Source organism: Periplaneta americana, chromosome 7 (genome assembly GCF_040183065.1).
Source record: "Periplaneta americana isolate PAMFEO1 chromosome 7, P.americana_PAMFEO1_priV1, whole genome shotgun sequence".
In the NCBI taxonomy this organism is placed as follows: domain Eukaryota; kingdom Metazoa; phylum Arthropoda; class Insecta; order Blattodea; family Blattidae; genus Periplaneta; species Periplaneta americana.
In genome coordinates this window covers 10,789,023-10,811,020 of record NC_091123.1, presented here as the reverse complement: position 1 = coordinate 10,811,020, position 21,998 = coordinate 10,789,023, and the positions used below count along the sequence as shown (strand labels likewise).

Here is a 21,998-nt window from a genome sequence, read left to right as displayed (position 1 = left end):
GATTATAGCAGACTGTTATTCAGTGTAGTGTTGGAGGTTCATTCAGGAGTTAGGGTCTACTATCATACGCTTTACTTCTGGTTACCAGTACCTGTATCTTATATATGAAAATACTTCCAGATTATAGCAGATGTTATTCAGTGTAGTCTTGGAGGTTCATTCAGGGGATAGTCTACTATCATATGCATATTTCTGGTTACTAGTACCTGTACCTCCCTCGCCACACAAAAACAATAATTAAATTCCGACCACAAAAGTATCGAATAAAACCGACGATTGTGTTATAAATTTGATACTAATTCCAACGTCTTGTGTCTTCCCCTGAGTGTGTATTTGTAACATTTGTCTACATCTCAAAAGGCAAGGCATGAAATAACAGATTTAACTTACCATATGTCGAAAGGACAAGGAGTTCGAATAATTCTTTGTCACGTTAGTATTATTTATTGTCTGTCTTGTTTGTTGGAGTTATCAGGAAGAGATTGGAACAAGATACTGAATAATCATGCTCGTTATAAAAGGATTTTTGTGAGGAATGAACTAATCTGCTGCTTTATAAAATAAATATGCTTTATTCACACTTTGTTATTATGCTACAATCCAATACTGTCTTAAACTATTAGAAAAAAAAAAGCTTAAAATCTGCAAATAATCAAATATTACTTAATCTTTGGCTTGTGATGCAGATAACTGAACCTTAGGGACACTGGAGCTACGTGCATATTTACACTTCAACTTACATCTCTCGTAAAGTTAATGGCACCTAGAATGGCAACATGCTGCGATCGAGACCAGGGGTGAGCAATCTATGGATTATAGGCCAAATAAAATCTACAGAATTGACTGCCAGGTATAACATATCAGTGTGTTATTCAACAGCTTGTTATTCTGAGCATTGCTTTCCGGATTTGCATTAACGTCCAACAAGGATTTCAAGACATTTCCCATACTGTTATCTTGAAATAGGCCAAAGTTGTTTCCCAGTACAGTACAGTCACCACATGCCAGTAACTTCGAAAGTCCCTCGTTTCAAGCATCTCTTGTAAGTACGCATACTAAGATAAAATATGCAGTGTCTTTTTCTTCCTGACAGTAATTTAAGATCTCTGTTATGTAAAAAATGTACATTTTGTATACTGAGAAAGAAAAGAGGGGCATTTATTGCATAGTAAGCCCGTAAATACAGGGTGGAAAGTAAGGTAGTACATTATCTTATTCAGTTTTGTATGTAAAACTGTAGTGTACTTTGTAAAATTGTAGTGTACTTTGTAAATTTGTAGTGTTTTTTGTAATGCAGTTTTACTCCTGGTTGAGTGTTAGAGAAGGCCATATGGCCTTAACTCTGCCAGGTTAAATAAATCATTATTATTATTATTATTATTATTATTATTATTATTATTATTATTACATCAATATTCAATATGTATGAGGTCTCGCCCACCTCACTGAATATTACACGTCTACTATGAAGTAGCCAATGTGTATTATTACCATTTAATACATAATGAATATTGATGTATTAACTGTTAACAGTTGTTACAAACTGTTGTTGAATATGGCCACAAAGTCATATATATATATATATGCGCTCCTGCATATATGACGTGTATCGTCTCAAATGCAGGCAGTAAGGCCGTAAAAACATTATGAGAGGGGTTCGGCCAGCGCCGTGGATCGTGTCCCGGCATAGCTCAGTTGGAAAGAGCGCTCAGCGTGCAGAGCTGAGAGGTCCTGGGTTCGATTTCCGGTGCCGGTACGAATTTTTTCTCGTATTAAATGGTAAAAAAATTATTATTATTATTATTATTATTATTATTATTACTATTATTAATTGTACGATGTGATTCTTTGAAATATAACGAACAAAAAAGTCTAATACCATTTTGCTCGGTTTTGCTCGGTTTTTGAAGAAATAATACTTTTATGCCGATATTTCGATTGCGAATTTTACGAATACTATTTAAAATACGGTTTAATTTCTTGTATAACAACGAAGAGAACGTTTATAATGTTCACGTTGCAGCAGTATTTTAATTAGAAAATTCACAGATTTCGAATTAATCGATTGAAGAAACAATGATTGTCGGGTCACGTACACAATCTGGCATCGCTGTCCAGATGGCAGACAGTTGGCCTAGTACTCGCAACTGATCAGCTGTTGTGATGTTTACATTGCATTAGTGTGCAGTTGGACGTACAGCGATACAGTTTAGATTATTTCAAAACTACGAGATGCCAGAGTTCACAAATCGTGAGCACTTAGACACGATCCAGGCTTTGCCCAACACAAGTTATAAATCGGGGGTACAATGGGGCTCGAACCCCAGTTCATAGGATTGTAAGTCCAGAACTCTAGCCACTAGACCATCGTGGCGACTCACTATCATCATTATTATTATTATTATTATTATTATTATCATTATTATTATTATTATCATCACTATTATTAATTAAGAAGCTTCGGAATATGTATGATAAGAACTTTCTTGTGTTAAATATTATTAACGTACCTTGTTAACATGTTTCGATCTATTTTCGGTCATCTTCGGAACTGGTCGTTGTTGGTCTTGGCACCTCTTGTTACCTGTGTGAGTGCGTTCGTAGTGTAGAGTCAAAGAGTGTATGTGTTTTGAAATTGAGTTGTGTGTTGAGAATATCGTTGGGGTGTGTTTTCGTGTGTCTGTATATTTCATATTGTTCTAGTGTGTTGAGTTTCTGTCTTTTTGGTTGGATGTGCAGTATTTCCATGTCTGTGTTGATGTCTCTGTAGGTGTGGTTGGCATTTGTGATGTGTTCTGCATATGTGGAGGTGTTTTGTAATTTTGTTATGGCTGTGATGTGTTCTTTGTAACGTGTTTGAAATGATCTGTCTGTCTGTCCTATGTAGAAGTTGTTGCAGGTGTTACATTTGAGTTTGTATACGCCTGTGTGGTTGTATTTGTTTGTTTGTGTTGTTTGTGTGTTGAGATGTTTTTGTAGAGTGTTGTTCGTTCTGTATGCGATGTTGTAGTTTAATTTCTTGAATGAGGTTGCAATTTTATGTATGTTTTTGTTTTTGTATGTTATATTCTCAACACACAACTCAATTTCAAAACACATACATTCTTTGACTCTACACTACGAACGCACCCACACAGGAAACAAGAGGCACCATGACCAACAACGACCAGTTCCGAAGATGACCGAAAATAGGTCGAAACATGTTAACAAGGTACGTTAATAATATTTAACACAAGAAAGTTCTTATCATATATATTCCGAAGTGATACAGTGTTAAAAGTTGTGTAATCAAGATGTATAATTAAGAAGCAGTGAATACTGAAATCTGATCCGAAATTCTTAGAAACAAGACAAAGGATCTGTTAAGAACTAAACCTTAGTCCTTCAGCAAAAAGTCATTAGCTAGATGACTGAACTGTACAAGTAATGACAGGTTCATTTCTTACACATCTACCTGATACATAACAAGAAACCCGGGTTTGAGTTCGTTATTTTGCACTGCAGTTATGAAAAGAGAAGATTCCCCATAAGAATCTGCTTATGGGAGACTTCACTGTATATAAAATCTAACTAATTCAGTTGATAAACAAATCACGCAAGCAGAGGACTTCCAGTGATTTTAATACTGCAGATTTTTCCTTGAACAATAAGATAGCAACAAGATTTATAAAACTTTTGGCCACCCCTGTTCTCAAATCTATAGGCTACTTATTGCATCTACTTTCTCGTAAAACTCTTTTTATATTCTTCTCCACTATGTACATATGTAAGTTATTAGATATTTACCTCCAACTTCAAACGTGGACTTAATCCACTTGTTCTTTGGTTTCTGTGCAAAAGTAAAAAGTAATATGATAGCAGAAGTAATCACTTCATAATTCAAGACGACACCTTGTTCCGTTGGACCCCGGCCATATAGTCACTCGTAATGAGTGCATCTCTGTACATTAGTAAATCACAATAAATGTTCAGACAGATCTCCATTTGCTGCTATAAAACTCTCGTGTGACATTTGCTAGCTACTGTTACCATTTAATAATTTGAACTTTTTCTTTCATGGAATACATTTTCTCAGATTAACAAATTAACCATAAACAACAATATCTTTATATTCAATTGTTTTTACTAATCCATGGCCAACTACGCATTAAAAATTAGTGCAGTTTTTGTGGTGGGGGTATTTTGTATTATTTTTTAGATTTTTTATCCCCATTCAAAAATTGTTTTTAATGGTACGATTGGATGTAGAATGTTTTTCTCTACAAAAAAACTTTCACGACATTTTCTTCTGTAATAATTAATAATAATCTGTGGCGCTACAGCCCGTGAAGGGCCTAGACCGATCAGCCGGCTGCTGGCCTCACGCCCACATGCCGAAGCAGAGGTGGATGATCATCCAACCAGAATGGAGGTATCGTGTGGTTAGCACGATGATCCCCCCAGCCGTTATAGATGGCATTCGCAACCGGATTTAGCTACCTATCGTAGCTCCCCAAGTGCATCACGATGCTGGGTGGGCACCGGTCCCATACACTGGCCGAAATTTCATGAGAAAATTTCTCCCCCCCCCACCCACGAGGACTCGAACCAGCGCGCATTCTGTAACGCGAGTCCTAGGCAGGATGCCTTAGACCACGACGTCACGGTGCATCTGTAATAATTAGGAGCTAATTTAACAAAATATAAATTTTAGCAATAAAATCCCTATGCTGCTTGTTCCAAATCACCACACTGTATAACTTTATAAGAATGGGTGTTACTGTTTCCATACTAGTGTAATGGGGTTCTCTGGACATGTTTCGACAAATAGTACAAAACATAACTGTGAAGAAATCTTCTTGTCATAGTACAGGGTGGGGCATGGGAACCAAGTGTTTTTTAAATGGCTTGTACTCGGTCATTATGAAAGGGAGAGACTTGCGGCATGTGACAGTCCATTCCGTGGCTCATAGCATTTCACCTGCAGTCGGCATCATGGAGCAGTGGACGCATGTTTGCGTATGATTGTTTTGTTAGAAATGGCGAGTCGGTGATCTCGATACAGCGTGAGTTTTGCTACAGATTCAATATTAATCGCAATGATTCTGTTCCCGTGCGTGACACAATCTTATGTTGAGTCAAAAAAAAAAAAAAAAAAAAAAAAAAAAAAAAAAAGGGGCACAATACTGAAGAATAAATCGCCCGGCCCCCAACACAGAGTGCGTACTCCAGAAAATTTTCAGTCAGATAAGCGATACTACGCAGCCCAGGCCGCTCTGCTCTTGGAATCAGAAATCATATGGTAAGACGGATTTTGCATGGTGATTTACATTTACACCCATACAAGATAGGTGGTTTCAGCAAGATGGGGCCACGGCGCATATCTCTAGAGCGTCAATGGCAGTTCTTTGCCTCCTGTTTTCCAATCGTCTCATTTCGAGATTTGGTGATGTTCCATGGCTCCCTCGGTCCCCTGACCTGTCCACGTGATTTTTTTCTATGTGAGTACCTAAAGGCACATGTTTACGAGGATAAGTCCCGAATATCAGATGAATTAAAGGACACAGTACGTCAACACATCACCCAAATCAACAGAGATCCCCTGGAAAGAATAGAGGTGAATTTTCGTCAGTGCCTTAAACAATGCGTCAACACAGACGGACATCACATGCCAGATGTAATTTTCCGCTCATAATTGAAATGGTATGTTCTCACAAACGTTGTTCTACGAATAAAATGTGTTCAAACAAAAACTAACTGTTTTATGATTATTTTAAAAACACTTGGTTCCTATGCCCCACCCTGTATATTACCAGAATTTTTCTAACTCGACATTCAAGATTTGTCTCGATTATCCTGTCTCGTAAACACTGGCAAATTTTAAGGATTTTTGTACCTCATTAGCATGTCCAAAGTTTATAGGTAGAATGATTTCAATCCTACATCAATGAGAATCTCCAAATCCAGCACTTTAAGACTTAAACTGAAACTGTTTGTAGATCTTATATTATGATGAAGCACTCAACCTTACAGCATTATAAAAGCACCTAAACTTGGAGGGTAATGTAATGTTGTGGTCATTCTTCATTGCTGACTTAAAGGCATTCACACATTAGTACAATTATTACATCTTCAGCTAACAGCAGGACTGGTATCATTACATCATAACAATATACAGTTCATTTGGAAAGAGATCTCGCTCATCCAACTGCAATGTGTTGTGGGTGTCAAATGTATTATGATAACAAGATGAAGAAAGCATTTCCAAACCTCTTTCAATTTCATTACAAAAAGGAAATAAGATGTCTTCAAACAGTTGTTGGCTAAATTCTAGTCATGAGAAACAAAGAAGATAATCCTGACTAACAGCTATTATGCTGTATAAATTTCTTAAATTTGGTATAAATTTAAGTACGGAGGTAACAAAGATGCTGAACTGGTGAGGATGTTACACCAAATACGTAAATATATTTCAACTAGTAGTAAAATCGTGTCAAATCCTAATTAACGACATGGTGCCTCTTAATATAATTATAACTTTTCATACCATTTTCTTTGTTTTCTTTTTTTTATTCACTACTAGCCGTACCTGTGCGCTCCGCTGCACCTGTTAGAAATAAATATAAAGTAATTACATAATTAAAATAGGGCGTTTGATCCAGGGGACATTCGTGTTTGATAGAAGGATAAATCGTTTAATATGTTGCTTAATTGAAATTGTATTTAAGTAATTAAAATGCGGTCATTTTGGTCCAGAGAGCACTCAGAAGTTACTGTAATAACATTATAGCATTATGTCCATCTAGACAAACTACACTTTCCAATGGTGAAATAAAAATTAATTATACAAATTGGTTAAGTTAGCTTTCGATATTACTTCATACAAACACAGAAACATTCTCTGTAGGCTATATTTCATAGCTTTCGATTGTTGTTGTCCAAGGCCCCTTATAGACGTAGTCATTTGTTTTCATTTCATTACACCACCTTAGATGGCATTGTATTTTAATTTTAAAACTCATTTATCTCATTAAATATCAGTCCTATCAAAATTTTGCAAGGAATAAAACTTATCGGAAATCATTTTAAAGAAACTTTTGTTATGTAACATATTTCATAAAAATCAATAATAAGCGAGATATTTCGATTTATTTAATTCAGGCCCCTTATAACCTCACTTTTAAATAATGTATTTTGAATGTCATATAGCCTAAAATCTAAGTTACAGCGAACTTAATGTATATTCCAATTTTCATATAAATTGGTTCAGCCGTTATCGTGTGAAAAGGTAACAAACATCCAGCCAGACACAAACAAAAATTTCAAAAACGCGATTTTCCGTTTTATAAGCTGAAAACATGTACATCTTGTTGAAAACAATTGTTTGTAACCATATCAACGAACATTTGAATATGACCATAACCATATTTATCACTACATTCTTCTCCTAATATTGTCTGTTATGATCGTATTCAAATGTTCGTTGTTATGGTTACAAACAATTGTTTTCAACAAGATGTACCTGTTTTCAGCTTATTAAGCCTATTTACTTAAAGGTCTTTTATTACAATTTAATATGCTGAAAACATATACATCTTGCTGAAAACAATTGTTTGTAACCATATCAACGAACATTTGAATATGACCATAACCATATTTATCACTACATTCTTCTCATAATATTGTCTGTTATGATCGTATTCAAATGTTCGTTGTTATGGTTACAAACAATTGTTTTCAACAAGATGTACATGTTTTCAGCTTATTAAGCCTATTTACTTAAAGGTCTTTTATTACAATTTAATATGCTGAAAACATATACATCTTGCTGAAAACAATTGTTTGTAACCATATCAACGAACATTTGAATATGACCATAACCATATTTATCACTACATTCTTCTCATAATATTGTCTGTTATGATCGTATTCAAATGTTCGTTGTTATGGTTACAAACAATTGTTTTCAACAAGATGTACCTGTTTTCAGCTTATTAAGCCTATTTACTTAAAGGTCTTTTATTACAATTTAATATGCTGAAAACATATACATCTTGCTGAAAACAATTGTTTGTAACCATATCAACGAACATTTGAATATGACCATAACCATATTTATCACTACATTCTTCTCCTAATATTGTCTGTTATGGTCGTATTCAAATGTTCGTTGTTATGGTTACAAACAATTGTTTTCAACAAGATGTACCTGTTTTCAGCTTATTAAGCCTATTTACTTAAAGGTCTTTTATTACAATTTAATAAGCTGAAAACATATACATCTTGCTGAAAACAATTGTTTGTAACCATAACAACGAATATTTGAATATGACCATAACCATATTTATCACTACATTCTTCTCATAATATTGTCTGTTACGGTCGTATTCAAATGTTCGTTGTTATGGTTACAAACAATTGTTTTCAGCAAGATATACATGTTTTCACTTATTACTATTTATTGAAAAATCTTTTATTACAGCTGACTTCAGGTTATCCTATTTGTTTGGCTTCCAAGTAGAATTTTAGCAAGTTGATAAATATCTTATCATCTGGACTGATGAGTTGGCTTTGAGATACATGATCCTTCATCATCTTGTAGACTGGGTTATTGCAGATGGTGCAATATCATGAATCCTCAATATTGATTCTACGCAGATGTGCTGTTAAACAATCATGTTGCGTGTTCAATCTGAAATGCTTTCTTTCATGAATTTTCTGAGCAATGTTTCCATGTTTCTACGACATTTTTTCCCAGCGTTTGTTTCCCACTAACATTTTTTGTTGTATGAAATTTCACTTTTTGTTTTTTTGTAAGTATTGTTTCTATTGTGCAGTATGGGACTTCTAAAACTTTTTTGTTACAGGGACATTCCTCTCCTGCCAAGTTCATTTTCTGTAAGATTTACACGCAATGATGCCCAATTGAAGTTTAATCACGTTATTAAGATATATTAATTTCTTGATTAGTTTTTTTAATTTCAATTACTTTGTAATTTTGAATAATTTCAAGGAAAAATTGTTCCAGGGCTGGGTAACGATCCCGGGACCCTTCGCTTAGCGCGCGAACACTCTTCCGACTGAGCTATCCCAGGAACTATATACGACACCGTCACAATTTTTCCTTTGTATCCACACGACTCAAATGAGCTGACAAGACGCCAGAACTCAACTATGAGTGCACACAAATACTTGTGTGACTTAAATTGTGGTTTCCTGTTAACGTACCTCCAGTAACGAAAGTATTATACAAATCTGGCTTTCAGGTAGTAGCTCCCTGTAAAGCAGGTTTGAATAATTTCAAGGAAAAATTGTTCCGGGGTGGGTATCGATCCCAGGACCCTTTGCTTAGCTCTTCCGACTGAGCTACCCCAGGAACTATACACGAGACCATCACAATTTTGAAATTATTCAAACCTGCTTTACAGGGAGCTACTACTTGAAAGCCAGATTTGTATAATACTTTGTAATTTTGTTTGATATTATAGCCAGAACTACAACTTTGGAGTCTATCAGCAGATAGTAATTCATTCTGAAAACTGGGTTGCTAGGAGTAGTGAAGTGCATTCAACAACCTCTCCTACTCAAATTCCATGTCAAAATGTTACAATTTTTTTCTCCTTGTAAGTCGAGTATAGATGTTCCACGTCAAAAGATCACTGTTTCAGATTTTATGAGATATATAGGCCTAGATAATTTTCAGAATTTGTTCAGAAGAAATATTCGTTTGTAACCTATCTTCTGAACTAGACATGTTTATCTTCAACTGAATATGGAAACATATTTATATCAAGAATAAATTATTTTAAGTAAGAGTTTAGAAAGAGGTTTGGAAGCAGAAATGGAGAGGTAAGAAGATTGATTATCCTGTAACATTTGGGCTTACATCACCCATTCAACCTAAACTAGCAACAATATAAAGATCTTGACTTGCTCCAGCATCCCACACGTCAGGAACAAAGCAGTCTCAACAGTTCTTGGGCAGGACCTCCTTCCACCAGTTGTCCTGGTAGTGGTACTTCTGTATTTCGATCCCCTCTCGTGGCACTGGGAACACAAACCCCCCAAACTCTTTGATCGGCAATGGCGGGGCAATCAGTCTAGGTGGGAAGCATTCCAGGGATGTCATGCCCTCGCAGTCAGGTGGCAGCATCCGACGCTTCCATCCAACCCGCCGCAGCATCCCAATCTGCAACAACAAGCAAAATCCTGTGTTCACTACAACACTCTATCTCCAACAGTGAATGAAGGACATGTAACATATGTTTATACAATTTCTCTTTATCTTCACCTTGAAGTGAGATGCAAAATTGTAATAAAAAATAAATCAGTTGGATAGGAAACAAGTTTTAAATACTGTGAATTCATCGGCCTGGTTGGCGTAGTTGGTATAGCACTGGCCTCCTATGCCCGACGTTGCAGGTTCGATCCCGGGCCAGGTTGATGACATTTAAGTGTGCTTAAATGCGACAGGCTCATGTCAGTAGATTTACTGGCATGTAAAAAAACTCCTGTGGGACAAAATTCTGGCAAACCGGCGGCGTTGATATAACCTTGGCAGTTGCAAGCATCGTTAAATAAATCATAACATTTTTACTGTGCGTTCAACATTCATACTGCCAGAAACTAGACTTAGGCCCTTAACACACTACACCGAGAACTATAAACTATGTAATATGTGTGGAGACACATGACATATGACACTTGAGAGGAAATTAAATGTAGAATAAATATGGGAAATGCCTGTTATTATTCAGTTGAGAAGCTTTCACCATCCAGTCTGCTATCGAAAAAGGTGAAAGTTAAAATTTATAAAACTGGAGAGAGATCTAAACCAAGCTCATCAGGTTGATCATGAAAAGAGGGCCATTTACGAACCTTGTATTCCCTACCTTAGTGCCAAGTATAACATCCCTCTCTTCAATTGGTCAGTGACAGGTTTATTTTTTGGTGCTCGGAGTTCTTTACCAAAATTTACATATAATTTTTTTAAAACAATTATCAATATCATCTTTTGAAATTCAAAAAAATCATCTCGCAAATTCTTAAAGATTCCCTGCAGATTATACAGTTTCATTTATACAACTCAGAAGGCCTTAATTAAGGATATGCTAATTTTAAATAAAATCTTTTATTTATAAGTATAATTTTACAGTCAACTTCTAAGATTTTATTTTATAATTGATAATAAATGGTGCCTAATTATTACATTTTATTTTTATAACAATATTCATATTTAATTAATTATATTTATTTGCTATTGATTTCCGGATCCTCATGGTCATCCTTAATTAAGGCCGGACGAGTTATTTCTCTCTCTCTCTCATTACCAGTTCTTCTGTATGGTTGTGAAACTTAGACTCTCAATTTGAGAGAGGAACAGAGATTAAGGGTATTCGAGAATAAAGTGTTTAGGAAAATATTTTGGGCTAAGAGGAATGAAGTTACAAGAGAAAGTTACACAACACAGAACTGCACGCATTGTATTCTTCACCTGACATAATTAGGAACATTAAAACCAGACGTTTGAGATGGGCAGGACATGTAGCATGTATGGGTGAATCTAGAAATGCATATACAGTGTTAGTTGGAAGACTTGAGGGGAAAAAACCTTTGCGGAGGACAAGGCGTAAATGAGAGGAAAATATTAAAATAGATTTGAAGGAGGTGGAATATGTTGGTAGGGACTTTATTAATCTTGCTCAGGATAGGGACCAATTGTGGGCTTATGTGAAGGCGGCAATGAATGCCCGAGTTCCTTAAAAGCCGTAAGTAAGTAAGTATGTACTAATCAGAGCATGATAGAGGAAATGAAATGTGTTCTTGATTTGGTATTTGGAAATTAATAAGTTCAGTAAAGGCTATTACACAGAAGAGCCTTAGCTCTGAGAGCACAGTATATAATAAGATGGTATTCAGAGATGTACCCAAAAGATGCAATGTTTATCTTCTAGTGGAGCACAAACTGTGTGACATACCAAAGGGTCCTCTTCAAACACGACGAGCTGAACAGATGCACCAGGGAACGAAGGGTCCTTCACCGAGTATAGGCCTTCCCCTGAGTTGTACATTATGTGCAGGTTGTGTTTCTTGAATGTACGCACTAGGAACACTTCGTCGTACTTGGAGAGTTCCTCATTCAGCAGGCAGAACTCCACATCAGCCTCCCAGGGCAGAGACCGCGAGATTCGAATCTGGCCCCACAGCGAGCCGTAACACAAGAAATGTGTTAAGCCCAAAGCAGCTAACACGTGGTGAACCCTGCAAAAAACGAAACTGCAGTTCATTCACTAGGTCAATGTGGCTTCAATAGTTTTTGACGTAATATAGTTGAGCTAGTTCAAAAGTTCTGTAACAATCAATCAATCAATCTTCTTAATGTATCCAGCTGTTTGCTGACAACATAAAATCCACTATAGTCCACTGTAGTCTATTCAGTTGTTGTTTTTCACGAGAAATGAGGGGTATTTTGACCGGTATTCATTATGGATGCCTGTTGCTAGTAGCCAGAGTTGGGGTGTAGTCAATATATACTGCAGGGCTGTGTCTTCTGCAACTGGTACTGATGATTTTAATTTACTTCTTTTGTGGTTTGTGGATGGACAGTATAGAAGAATGTGTTCCAGACCTTCATCATGATTAGTACACCACAGACAAGTAGGATTATCAGAAATGTGAAATCGGTGTAGGTACAATTGAGTGACAATGTAACCTGTTCTGGCTCTTGTTAAAAATGTTTGAACATGTCTGGGCAAGTTTTTGTACATTTCCAGGTCATTTGGTTTCTTTTATACAGACTGTAAAATTTTTCCTTTGTCAGAAGAGAGCCCTGTCGTGGGTACTCACCTTGTTGTGGTGAGGGGGCTTAAACTTGTTTAAGTTAACAAGTAACAAAGAGGTACTACCCACAGAAGTTGCATTAATACCAACGCAGTCCCACTATATATTTCACATTATATAAATGATTATGTAAAATGCCTATGGATTTTTTAAAGATATTTAAACAAATATTTTTAATGTGTAATCAATTGCATTATATCTCTCACTCAAATGAAGAACACATGAATAGTAAATGACTTGTTTTTCTTGATTGACTGCTAATGCTTGAGATACATCCTTTTCGAACTGTACAGTTGGGTCCAATATTAGTGACTTCTTCTACTGTCTATTAAGAGCATCTATATCCGCTCGTCTGTTACTGCCATCCTCGGATATACAATGTACTTCTTCATGCACTTCAAGATTTTTATTTTTCCTTAAATGTGAGGCAATATAAGAACGAATACTATGATGACTGGGGCTAGGATTTTGATGACCTATAAATCATGAAAAAATATCCTAAAAACAATGCATTTATGACCTAAAAATCTTTCAAAAATGCCTTTAAAAATGCTCTAAAAATTCATCTTACATAATTGGTTTAGTAGGAAAAGAGGTTTTGTACTACTTAATATTTAGACTAGTAATTAAATTAAATTCTAGTACCAACATTAAAGTTTATTTAATTTTACATAATTTTTTTCTAAGTAGTACACTTCAATTAATTATTTTACCCAATGTAGTTTCCATGTAGTCCACCACATGGCCACTCTTATCCGGAACTAGCAGGTATATTGAAAGGGTGGTTGGACTGATCCATTGGATGGGGTGTACTACTTTAAGATGGTAATATTTGTATAGAAAAACGATTAAAATATTATACAAAATAGAAAAACGATTAAAATATGAAACAAAATAAATGGGTATTAATGGGCAAAATATGTAGAGAAAATATCAAAGGAAATAAATATTATTTTACATTAATAATTGGGATTTACGGCCAAAATTAAATGAAAATGCCTAAAAAATAACCGAATAAAACAAAAACTGCTCTTATAAGTTGAAACAAAAAAAATGCAAAAAATGCCCTAACAATATGTCTTAAAACGATTAAAATATCATACAAAATAGAAAAACGATTAAAATATTATACAAAATAAATGGTTATTAATGGACAAAATATGTAGAGAAAATATCAAAGGAAATAAACAATATTTTACGTTAATAATTGGGATTTATGGCCAAAATTAAATGAAAATGCCTAAAAAATGACCGAATAAAACAAAAATTGCTCTTATGACTTGAAACAGGCAAAAAATACCCTAACAAATATGTCTTAAAACACTCAGTTTATCACATAACATATATATACTAAAGCAGCTATGTTTCTGGCTTACTAGAAAAAAGATGCAATTTCATCAAAATCCTAGCCCTAATGATGACATACATTGCGCAATAAATCTCCTTTAGGACATAATCCTAGCACATGACCAAGAGTCTCAATCGTCTCACATCCTGGGGTTCTACACTGTCGTGAAGTTATTCGCCCTGATACTGATCTTACTGCTGCAGTATTGCATGACATTTTAATGGCAGTGGTCCATTCTCATGACGATAATCCTTTTCTGTTACTCATCCAAGAATTTACTTTCGGTTAATATTGGAAAACTGATACTTCTTTTCCTTTATGCTGAAGACTAGCCCAAGCATTACAGGCTTCCTTCTGTAAATGTTTTCTAATTTGACGTCCAGTTTGTGGAACAGAATTGTTATTATATTGGATTGCTAAATTTCGTAAACACTTTTCAATCTCGGACACTAAATTTTTACCAATATGAAGATGTTCATCATTAACGTGAAGTAATGTCTTAGCAATATTAAAGAGATGAATATGTACTTATGGCTTTTAGAGAACCTGGAAGTGCAGTTCTGCAAGTGTTAATCTGGCACATTCTGTCAATTTTATATATTTCTCGTGTAATAGCCATTCGTAGTTTGGTGATAGAGTTTGACTGTATTATTTTTCATACAATCAGAAAGATGTGTGTTTGGATGTAGATGTAGATCATTTTCCTCCATGTTCAGTTTAACAGCATTTTACAACACTAATGTTAACACAAAGTGCACTCAGAATTGAGATATTTTAATCATTCTTGCACCAAAATGAAGCTGATTAACGTAGCTAAGTGCCAAACTACAAACAGTGTCCTACTGCTTAAGAAAGTTAATTTAAAATTCCAAGATCTAACATGTTTATTTTTATGTTTGAAATATTAAAAAATTAAATGACATTTTTCCTTAATGGGTTAAGATGGGAAAAAAACAGTTTTCTCAGCCTATTCTGTGTTCTTTTAGGAGTAAGACAGTGAAACAAATTTTGTTCTAACATAAAAACTGTGGGCCAAGATCTAAAACAAACAAAGTTCAGTTTTCACTCCCAAAAATTGTTCCCCTGCCCATCCAAAAGTATTTGAGAGGTTTTTGTGTGAATATCCTTAATTAGGTGTCAAGTAATCATGGAAAAAAAGAGTTTTTAAAATTTGGATAAAAACTGCGAATTTTTGTCCCTAGGATAGATAAGTACCTTCCCTTCGTGCTAGTTAACAAATACTGGAGAAACCTCAGTGAATTGACATGAGACAAATAACAGAAGAATTCCGAGTTCGAGACCCAGTTAATTATTTACTTTTCCTGTTCTTGCCATGTTATTCTACATTTATAATTATGGGATCACCCATTTCCAGCATACTAGCAGAAATATTCTTACACCACATAGAACAAACATACATACTAAACAAAGACAACAACAAACACGCAGACAACATCATATATTGGAACAGATAAGTAGATGACATACTAATACTATACAAAGGAAACAAAAGACAGATCCAAAACCTGCATCAACACATAAACAAAATACACCCAAAGCTCCACTACACATTAGAAATTGAAAACAACAAATCCATAAATTTTCTAGACATCACAATAACAAAAGTAGACAACATACACACATTCAAAGCATATAGAAAACCCACAACAACGACAACAACAACACACATGCACAACACATCCAACCACCCCACACAACACAAACAAGCTGCATTCCGAACAATGGTACACAGACTACTCAACATACCAATGAACCAACAGGATTACAAGAAGAGCTAAACACAAGAAATACATAGTACAAGAAAACGGATACAACCCTAACATAATAGACAACATAATATGTAAGACAAAACATAATCACAAAAAACATAAGAATACAACACAAACACAAGAACACAAAAAATATATCACACTAACATACGAAAACAAAAAAACACACAAAATTGCAACCTAATTCAAGAAATTAAATTACAACATCGCATACAGAACAAATGACACTCTACAAAAACATCTCAACACACAAACAACACAAACAAACAAATACAACCACACAGGCGTAAACAAACTCAAATGTAACACCTGCAACAACTTCTACATAGGACAGACAGGCAGATCATTTCAAACACGTTACAAAGAACACATCACAGCCATAACAAAATTACAAAACACCACCACATATGCAGAACACATCACAAATGCTAACCACACCCACAGAGACATCAAAACAGACATGGAAATACTACGCATCCAACCAAAAAGCCAGAAACTAAACACACTAGAACAATATGAAATATACAGACACACAAAAACACACCCCAACGAAATTCTCAACACAAAACTCAATTTCAAAACACATACACTCTTTGACTCTGCACTACGAACGCATCCACACAGGAAACAAGAGGCACCAAGACCAATAACGACCAGTTCCGAAGATGACCGAAAATAGGTCGAAACATGTTAACAAGGTACGTTAAAATTTAACACAAGAAAGTTCTTATCATACATATTCCGAATATTTTTAATTAGGTGTCAAGTAATCATGGAAAAAAAGAGTTTTTAAAATTTGGATAAAAACTGCAAATTTTTCTCCCTATGGTAGATAAGTACCTTCCCTTCGTGCTGGTTAACAAGTAGTGGGGTAACTTCAGTGAGTTGACATGAGACAAATAACGGAAGAATCCCGAGTTCGAGACCCAGTTAATTATTTATTTTCCTGTTCTTGCCATGTTATTCTACATTTATAATTATAACAATGATAATAATGAAATGGAACTATTACATAGTTCCCTTCATTCGTACCTATTGGCCAGCTTATGCAGGTCTTCTTGGAACTGCTCTGGATGATGGCATGTCTGCGTGAACTGTTTAACGTGGCTCTGCCTCAGAACTGTCCACATGAGCAGCACAACCGTGGAGAGACAAATTGCAGACAGCAGGCGGGTCAGTGTTATTCTCATACTGCAACAATTAACACATCTGAAAGCTGAAGGATCGGAATTACTATATTTTCAATTAATATTTTTTTATTTTTCTTTATGCTAAGCAAAGAAAATACAATTATACCACAGAAGTAGAATTCATTATTTTCATATAAATAACATAGAGTTCACTATTCATGTATTACAGTCTTCAATGCACTGCCTAATTATCTTAAGTGGAGAGGATGGTATTTTTTAAAACTTTTTTCCTATTTGGTGTAAAATATTAATTTTTTGTATGTAGAGAGCTCATAGCTGTGGCAACTCAACCAAATAAAAATATTTTGAAAACAAAAAATTATTTGGGGCCCCAAATTTGAAAAATATACCCAATGCAGGATTGTACTAAAACCGATATATCTAAACTGTTTTTAAAGATAGATTCAAACAATTTTTTGCAATGTATTTGCAAAAGCATGTTCTACAAACTGTCTGTAACAGAATTTTGATATTAGTCCCTACGTTTGTAAAATAAACAATTCAAATTTAATAACAATTTTCTGATTTCCTTTCTTGCAAACAAACGGACGTATTTTTAAAATCAAATCAATTAACAAAATTCTGTTACAGAGAAAAGTTTCCTAATAGTCTAAAGAATGTGTGTTCTAAATTTCATGCATGTATCTTTAATAGTTCAGAAATTATATCCATTTTTGTCTGGCAATGTAGCAAAAAAAAATGAAGTTACTGGAAACCGATAAAAGCGGGCGTGTGATTTGAAAATCCATGGCGCAGGAAGTTTAAAAATGACGTCTCAACATCCGATAAGGGCACAAATACCCACAAAATGTTATGCAATGCATTTCACACATATCAAAGGGTATTTTAAAGAATTTTTTTTTTTTTTTGAACATTTAATTTACCGGAAACAACAGTAAAAGTGGGCTAGTGATTTAAAAATCCATAATGCAGGAAGTTTAAAAATGGCGACTCAACATCCGATAAGGGCACAAATACCCACAAAATGTTATGCTATGCATTCCACACATATCACAGTGTATTTTAAAGATTTTTTTTTTTAATTTACTCATTTTTCACCAAAAAATACCATCCTCTCCCCTTAAATCTTCGAAGGGTCGAGAAAAAATGGCTTGTCTCAAAATTGAGACGATTCAACAAGGCTCATGACAACAATCACCTCCTACATAATAGCCAAATTGGCTAGTCTCTTATACATGAGACAACTCATCTCGCCTAAGGTATTCCGTGGTTTTCCTCAGGCGTAAGACAAATGCTGGGATGAGCCCTATAAGAAATGGGCCACGGACCTATGCCCTTCCCCATACATATTCCACCCTTATTATAAACGATGTATGCCCTAGTTCAGATAATATAAATAGTCTATTAAATATACGAGGTCACTCAATAAGTCGCAAATTGAAAGGACAGGGACCTCTCAAATTGCAGGTTAGATTTCATGGCGCTTCTTCCGACGGCCTTCACATGCTTTGTCATCGAACAACAGATGACAGCATCTTGCCATTCTAACGGCAAACACCAGCCAACTCCTCCTTGCCCCGTTCTGTGATCAATTGATCAATGTCAGCCCTCTCGCGTATGTGGTACCTAAGAGGTTACGTCCAATTTCGGCTTCAAAATTTTCTAGAGCTCCTTCAGGGGAGCAGCGTAACCCGGAGTGAGACTAGTGGCCAACAGGCTTGGAGCTCACATATTTAGTTTTGTACAGCCCCCAACCCACTTGCAAGGACGCGTTTTGCGTACCTTTTAAATTTTCCTCCCAATTCTCCTTCGATTTTTCGATTTTTTTTCGAAAAAAAATTCAGGACAGAATTAACAAAAATTTCTCCATAATCATATCTTCCACATAACTGATAAACTGATTATGCTTGTAAATTAAATTTATTTGCTTAGGCCTACTTTGTATTAATAATAAATTATATAATTACTTTTGTACAATTTTTTGCTTGTTCCATATCTCAAAGCTGCCTCCTTGTCTCATTATATGTTTCTTTTCAATATTAAACTTGGCTCTGATTGACTGGACGGTGTGACTTTTGGTGTTCCAAATAAGTACTTTAGTACGATTCTTGGCATCTCTCAGTGCAGTTCCTACCCGAAGATTCGACTGAGGGACTATTTTACCTCCAGAGAATTTTACATTGAGGGACTCCATGTATCATAAGCAGTGAAAAAATATAATGGGACTGCGTTGGTGTTAATGCAGCTTGTGTGGGTACCTCTTTGTTACTTGTTAGCATAAACAACATGTTTAAGCCCCCTCACCACGACAAGGTGAGTACCCACGAGGGAGTGCAAAGTCGATAATATTGCAAAACAGGCAACATATTTGCAACCAAGACCTCTTCAAGTGATATCTCTATCCAGTGCTTTTGCTTCAGTAAAGTCTCATTTTATAAACCTATGGATCAACAATTGGCTCTCTTCTGACAAAGGAAAAATTTTACAGTCCGTACAAAAGAAACCAAATGACCTGGAAATGTACAATAACTTGCCCAGACATGTTCAAACATTTTTAACAAGAGCCAGAACAGGTCACATTTTCACTCAATTGTACCTACACCGATTTCACATTTCTGATAATCCTACTTGTCTGTGGTGTAGTACTCATGATGATCTGGAACACATTATTCTATACTGTCCATCCATAAACCACAAAAGTAAATTAAAATCATCAGTACCAGTTGCAGAAGACACAGCCCTGCAGTATATATTGACTACACCTCAATTCTGGCTACTAGCAACAGGCATCTATAATGAACACCGATCAAAATACCCCTCATTTCTCGTGAAAAACAAAAACTGAATAGACTACAGTGGACTATAGTGGACTTTATGTTGTCAACAAACAGCTGGATATATTAAGTTGATTGATTGATTGATCTCAAAGCTGCAATGCTGATGGAAGATAAATGGAATACAATAAAATATGAAGTTACATGTTATAAGACTGAGTAGCTTGATAAATCTTACATTCAAACGGTTAATTTATTTTTCCACAATTTGATGAAAATCTATTTTTAAAATGCACATAATGATTTACGATTATAAATTTGCAGCTTACTTTGATTGTAAAGAGTATCAAAATGTGATTTACTCGAAATGCTTTCTGATGAGTTATTGTTTTTCTGACGATCTTTATTTAAAAAAGGAGGTCCAACACAACAGTACAAACTGTGCAGCTTACATTTTTTTCTTCAAAACAACAATTTTAATGTCAATGTTGGTAAATTCTGTTTTGTAAATATTAAGTCTGGAGCATTCTGATTCGTTTTATTGTTACACCTATTTGGGAAACTGGAAAAAAATTCACTCCAATAATGTAATTATGAATTGCACTGAGAAGTAATAATTATTTGTACACTCTAAACCAGTGGTCGTCAGCACTCGCTGAAATGGGTAGAGTGCATGGAGGGTAATGAAATATGCTCCATCGTGCACAAGGGATAGAGAGACAGCATACCCGCCAGCAGCCACGAATGCATGCTAGAGCAGTGTCTTGTCCGTGGGTAAGAGACGCTAGCCCGAGAGTGCAGTATACTGATGACTGCTGCTCTAAGCAATCCCATTATGGCAACATTTAATGAATATTAACCAATTTTAATTAATCAATGTTCATTGAAAATTCAATGCAATGTTATCACACATAGGCAAGACATTCTTAAAATATAATTGAGGATATAATGGCAACAAGCCACTCTTAAGTTTAAATTTAGAACAAATGTTATAAAATGTAACTTTTTTTTTATATTTATTATATGGTAAATCATACAGATTGGTATTTTGAAACTTAATGCAAGTATATATATATATATATATATATATATATATATATATATATGGAAACTTGTCTTTTCAACAAATATGCATTAACTAAACGTGAATTAGATTCAAGTTAAAATTAAGCTAAAATTACGGTAACCATTCCAGTTAACGCATTTTCAGACAAAACTGTCATGCAAAGCAGCTACATTAATAAAATATGCTCATCACCTAAAATTAAAATTTGTTGGTATCATGTGGCGACATCAATGTCACGTATTGAAATGACTCTATTCATATGCTAAAATCAAATTAAATCTGTACAGCGCACACTGTATTTAATGGAAATATCTTTGTCGAAGAGAATTGAAATGAAGTGACATACAATTACAATGCAACAGTCTATTATATATTTAGGCGGTCTTTATTGGTGCAAACGATAAATAGCTCACAATAAATGGTATATATTACATACAAAACAGAGATATGTAACATACCTGACAGTTTTTCGCCCAATTAAAAGGAGTAATTAATATTAAACATTCATTGTGTTACTCGCAGTTTGAAACTTAATCTATTAAAGTAACAACAGCATATATCGTAAATATATGCGCTTCAAAAGATGTGCCAAGTTCATTTTCATGAGCACTATTTCTTTGTAAACGATATATTGCTATTACAAAAAGTTATTTCATAATCATTTCCTCATTCAATAACTTCACCTACTACTACGACGACCGCCATAATTAAACATTACAAAACGAACAGTGCAGTCATAAGTTGAAATAGAAATTTCCCTACTTCCTTATGAACACTGAATTTCCTTTCTTAAAAACAGTAAGTTAAAACATGCTAAATAAATATTAATATTAAAACTGGAAAGCCAATCGTTTTAAACAATTGTAGAGAAAGTACATAATCTGCTATGCAATTAAAAGAAATGTGACAGTAAACTAGTGTTTATACTCTTCTTTCCTTCATTGTTGGTCACATTGATCATCGTGTGGCCCTCTCGTGATCACATTTAGAACTATTTCCTGTTTACTCGTTTTCACAATCTCTCTCTCTCTCTCTCTCTCTCTCTCTCTC

General features: G+C 34.9%; 1 protein-coding gene across 1 annotated transcript; it reads right to left on the bottom strand.

Moving 5' to 3' along the window:
* Positions 1–552: 552 nt before the first annotated feature.
* Positions 553–21,655, bottom strand: LOC138702912 (uncharacterized). The gene is made up of 4 exons (XM_069830307.1): positions 21,407–21,655; positions 16,990–17,148; positions 11,958–12,240; positions 553–10,168 (listed from the first exon to the last, which is right to left on the bottom strand). Exons 2-4 carry the CDS (start codon positions 17,145–17,147, stop codon positions 9,947–9,949), a joined length of 663 nt encoding a protein of 220 aa, XP_069686408.1. The 5' UTR covers position 17,148; positions 21,407–21,655; the 3' UTR covers positions 553–9,946.
* Between the last annotated feature and the right edge of the window lie 343 nt (positions 21,656–21,998).